At 49.2% G+C, this 4,868-nt stretch overlaps 2 protein-coding genes across 2 annotated transcripts in view; one reads left to right on the top strand and one right to left on the bottom strand.

Annotated features, from left to right (window-relative positions):
* ALG1 (ALG1, chitobiosyldiphosphodolichol beta-mannosyltransferase) overlaps window positions 1-264 on the bottom strand; it is a 9,455-nt gene extending 9,191 nt beyond the window's left edge. Inside the window, exon 1 of the mRNA XM_027665890.1 lies at window positions 30-264. Within this exon, the coding sequence (XP_027521691.1) occupies window positions 30-246 (217 nt within the window). The 5' untranslated portion in view covers window positions 247-264. The remainder of the gene's footprint in view (window positions 1-29) is intronic.
* A 3,196-nt stretch (window positions 265-3,460) lies between these two features.
* Window positions 3,461-4,868, top strand: part of NAGPA (N-acetylglucosamine-1-phosphodiester alpha-N-acetylglucosaminidase) — a 14,593-nt gene continuing 13,185 nt past the window's right edge. Inside the window, exon 1 of the mRNA XM_027665821.1 lies at window positions 3,461-3,504. Coding sequence (XP_027521622.1) covers window positions 3,461-3,504 — 44 coding nt within the window. The remainder of the gene's footprint in view (window positions 3,505-4,868) is intronic.

Genomic DNA, 4,868 nt, shown 5'->3' with positions numbered 1-4,868 from the left:
CCCCCCCGGCCCCGCCGCCCCCCACTCACGGAGATAGCCCAGCAGCGAGACCTCGCGCCCGTGCCGGGCCAGCGCCAGCGCGTGGTACTGCATCCGCGGACTGCGGCCCACGTCCCCCAGCACCGCCACGCACACCCGGCCCGCGCCGCCCGCCCGCCGCCGCCGCCACAGCAGCAGCAGCAGCAGCAGCAGAGCCGCCGCCGTGCCCGTCACCCCCGGCCACAGCCACGGGCCCAGCGCCGCCATCTTGGGCACCGGCACCCGCGGGGAGGGCGGGAATGGCGCGGGGAGGGCGCCCCCTGGCGGCGCGGAGGCGCCGCGCTCTGAGGGGGCCGCGCTGGGGCGGCGGGAGCCACGGGCGGCTTAATTACAGAGTTACAGGCAGAGGGTTAACTCATTACAGCGAGGTCTAATTAATTACAGCCGTACCGGACAGTCCTCCACAACGTGGAGTTTCCCAGCAAATTTCAGATCATCCCGCAGCCAGGGGTGATTTCAGCACAGCCCCATCACTATTCAAAGTGTGTGTTTTCTGTAGCTCAAATTCAGCTAAATCCTAAAGAGATCTTCACTGGATCTGAGTTACTTCCCTCAATTTGTTGTCTCAAGCCCTGATCCTACCAGTAAAGTAGTGTCAGTACCTACCAGGTACTAAATCCCTGCATCCCACTGGGTTTTCATACATGTAGGTAATAAGCATTTTCCAGCTGTTTTCAGTTTGCTGATCCCTGTCTTCTGGCAAAAATACAGATCCCAAGAGAGAACAGAAGCCTCCTGACAGAAACATTTGCTCCATTATCTTGCCAAGGCCCCGTGGAAGTGACTGAACCCCACGGTGAAAAATCATTAAGTTGTGCATAAGTTTAAAACAAAGTTAGTTGTAGTAGCCAGGGATCCAACACAATGTGTCACACAAGGCAGAGAACAAGTGGTATTTGTTGATTACAAATAAAGACACAAATGAAAAATGCTGGTGACCAGTGACAGGACCCAGGGAACAGCTGGAGCTGTGTCAGGGCAGAGTCAGGTTGGATCTCAGGGAAAGGTTCTTCCCCCAGAGGGTGGTTGGCACTGCCCAGGCTCCCCAGGGCAGTGAGCACAGCCCCAAGGCTGCCAGAGCTCCAGGAGTGTTTGGACAATGCTTTCAGGCACATGGTGGGATTGTTGGGGTGTCCTGTGCAGGGTCAGGAGTTGGACTGGATGATTCCTGTGGGTCCCTTCAAGCTCAGCATATTCTATGATTCTGTGACTCTCTCTGCCTTCCCTCATGGCCACCCATCTGAATGGTATCCTGCTATTCCAGTTATGCTTCTTTGACCCCATGACAAAACCAGCTGTTCGATGTTACATTTCCACTGTAACTCCCCCTTATCGTCAACCAGCAAGTACATGGTAACAATGAAACCACTGTTCCCTCTTAAAGCAAGAACTAATCACAAGTGTGGGCAGACTGGTTCCACAAGATAGTAAAGACTGGAATATTTGCTCGAGGATCCTGTTCAGAATGCATCTTTTTCTAACTGAGAAAGCATAGGATCGTAGACTCTCCTGAGCTGGAAGGGACCTACAAGGATCATCCAGTCCAACTCCTGGCCCTGGACAGACACCCCAACAATCCCACCCCATCCCTGAGAGCGTTGACCAAACACTCCTTGAGCTCTGGCAGGTTTGGGGCTGTGAAAAAGCCTCACTGTTCCATGCTGTCTCGCATTTTAATACCATTTTAATGCAAAATGCAAATTGCTTTTCTCTTTACTTCCTTGAATAAAGTGCAAATATCCTGTCCTGCGATGGAATGAGGGACTGGATTCCTGCAGGCTCTCAGGCACAACAGCCCCAATTCCACACAGCCCTATTTCCTGGTGGGTTATCAAACTACTTAAAATCACAAATGTATGAGCTTTCATACAGTGACTTGAGGTTTTGAAGGTAGAGTACAATAAAAGTCCCTTTGACCTATCTAATCTTCAGAGCACTTAGCTGGAGAAAGATAAATATTTCGAGTGCAGTCATCTCTTCTGGCTGAGGCTCTGAAAACAAGAATGCACTTATGCGAAAGACATTTTGAGAGAGAACTGATTTCTGCCTGTTAAATTTTTCCTATTTGTTGAATAACAGTTGTGTTTTTCAAAAGAATTTCCTGTCTTTTCTTCCTGTAACATTTCAGAAGGTTTTGCAGTCTACCCTAGAAATAGTCTATTTAAGCTCCATTCCCAGTCCTCCTCCACTTGATGGACTGCTGTGAATGCAATAAACAGAGACAAAGCAGCCAAAATCCCTCTGACTGGTGGAACTTCACTCATTCCAGGAGTCTCCAACTCAAATGTCTTAAAGCAAACCTCACAAAAACCTGCTGCTCCTTTGCTACTTCTATTGACACGTTAATATATGTGGTATGAACCCTTTTAAAAATTGCATTTTCTGAATTTGCACTGAAAAGATTAACACAGAATATCTCAGTAACAAATATTTGCACCAATCACACCTGCACTGTGAGAGTATGGACTAGCTGTGCTCACAAACACAACCAGGGTTCAGAGCACAGAAGCTGTGCTATATCATCATGAGATAAATTATTGCCATTTTTAACAGCAAGGTAATTTACTTCTTGTGTTTGTTCTCCTGTTTTCTCCATTTCTAAAGTGCGACTCCTGCTACAACAGAGGTGAAAGGAGCTTGTTGCAGAATAACCTCGATTTGGAAGCAATTGTAGGTGGCCTGAAATGCCACTGCAGGTCGCCCAGTGCTGAGCCCACAGCCTGTTTTGGTGCTGCTGGGACTCTCCTGGGCCTTGTTCACTGCCCTGAAGATGAAAAGCCTGTGGTGTTTCACAGGTAGGACTGGCCCTGATGTTCCTCTATCGACCACCATGCTCCAAAATATGAAATTCATTTTATTCTCTTCAGTACCTGCTGGTATTAGTATCAGGGGATGGCTTTAGAGCCTGACTTAGACTAAGACCTACATTAGATTTAGGGCTGTGTTTTCATACCAAAGCTCAGGACAGCTCAGCTGCTGAGATTCTTTCAGCCCAGTGTGGTCACAAGGTGTTTGTGCAGCACCTGCACATACTTGTACTTCAGACCCTGTATTTTGGGGAGGTGAATGTGTTTGTGCCGTGCTTGAAATGGAGACTTGTTATTTTTAACGACAGGTAGTTATTTCCATCAGTGACGAAATCATGAGTCACCTCAAACAAACACTGAAATTCTGGCAATGTCACCCCTCCCTCTTCAAAAAGCTCTGCAAAAACAAGTCACTTATACTCCACTTACACTTAATATTAGTGAGGTGGAAGGGGCTGCTTTAGAGAGGAAAGTAACTGCAAAGTAAATTCACTATATGGAGAGGAAAGACTATTGAGTTTTCAAATACTGCTTTGTTTTCATTCTACTTTGCAAGAAGTTTCTGTTCCCTGTGGATTCCAAAGGCAGCTTTTGGCCTGTGGGTTCTACACCCCATGTTGTTATCCCGGCCTCTCTTGAAAGCTGCAGAAAAGACAGGGTGAGTTTGGGAATGGGGTGAAGCCTCCTGCTGGAACCCTTAGTTCCCCGTGAAAAGTTGAAGACCAAGCATGATCCTGAGTGAACTCCTGCAGTAATCTACTCATGCTTTACACAGAGCTGAGTTTAGACCATGGAAACCACATGTAGTCCACCCTGGAGTTCCATGGCACAGCTCGTTTGCAGCTGGAAACACGAGCAGGACACCTGCAGCTCTCCACAGCTGAATGAAAGTGGAGGTGTAGTAACCCATTTGCTAAGATGTCAATTCAGTGGCTTGTGTTATGGGAGTTTTGTGGTTAATTTGTGAAATAAAAGTACATTTATCCACCTGCAAGGTACCTGAGACAGCAGCAAGCTTACCTGGTACAGTTACCCTGGGAGAGCTGAGGTATTATCCCCCTTTTGGCACTGGCCATGGAAACATTAGCTTCTCCACCTGGAATACGGCCTTGGGCTTGTGGCTCCACTGCCCTGCTCCCCCAGACACAGGGGTGATACCTGCCTTTGGAGCACAACATTTACAGAATCAAGTGCCTGAAGAAAGCTGGAGAGGGAATTTTGATGAGGTAACAGGACAAGGGGGAATGGCTTCCCACTGCCAGAGGGCTGGGCTAGATGGGATATTGGGAAAAAATTCTTCCCTGGCACAGGTTGCCCAGAGAAGCTGTGGCTGCCCCATCCCTGAAGTGTCCAAGGCCAGGTTGGACGGGGCTTGGAGCAACCTGGGCTGGTGGAAGGTGTCCCTGCCCAGGAGGGAGTCTTTAAGGTTCCTTCCAACCCAAACCATTCCATGATTCTAAGATTTGCTTTTTTTAATCACGTATTTGACTCAAGACATTTATTGAAAGAGAAAAATCCCAGGTTTGTAAACTACTGCTCATTTTCATCCTAACTCTGCCAATGTCTATCACAGGACCCAGCCACTGAAGTTATGGTAGGAAAACTCGTATCTGCCCAAAGCATCCCCTTGGTGTAGTTGTTTTTCCCCTCTGGAAAATAGACAGTATCCTAATCCTCCAAACGAGGACGGTGGAACTGCAGTGGCTGTAAGGGGCGTGTGTGCTGTGTTGTGTGTGAGACACGGGAGTGTCAGAGGTGGTGGGGACAAAGAGCCGGACCCTCGGAGTGCTGTCGCGGTCCGTGTCCCTCAGGGATCTCTGTCCCGGTCCGTGTCCCTCAGGGGTCTCTGTCCCAGTCCGAGTCCCTCAGGGGTCTCTCTATCCCGGACCATCTCCCTCAGGGGTCTCTCTATCCCGGACCATCTCCCTCAGGGGTCTCTCTATCCCGGACCATCTCCCTCAGAGGTCTCTCTATCCCGGACCATCTCCCTCAGAGGTCTCTCTATCCCGGACCATCTCCCTC

The sequence above is a fragment of the Corapipo altera genome, unplaced genomic scaffold (genome assembly GCF_003945725.1).
Source record: "Corapipo altera isolate COAL_440 unplaced genomic scaffold, ASM394572v1 146, whole genome shotgun sequence".
Taxonomy (NCBI): Eukaryota; Metazoa; Chordata; class Aves; order Passeriformes; family Pipridae; genus Corapipo; species Corapipo altera.
Note: the sequence above shows the minus strand (reverse complement) of the source record. Positions and strands in the feature narration are given on the sequence as shown.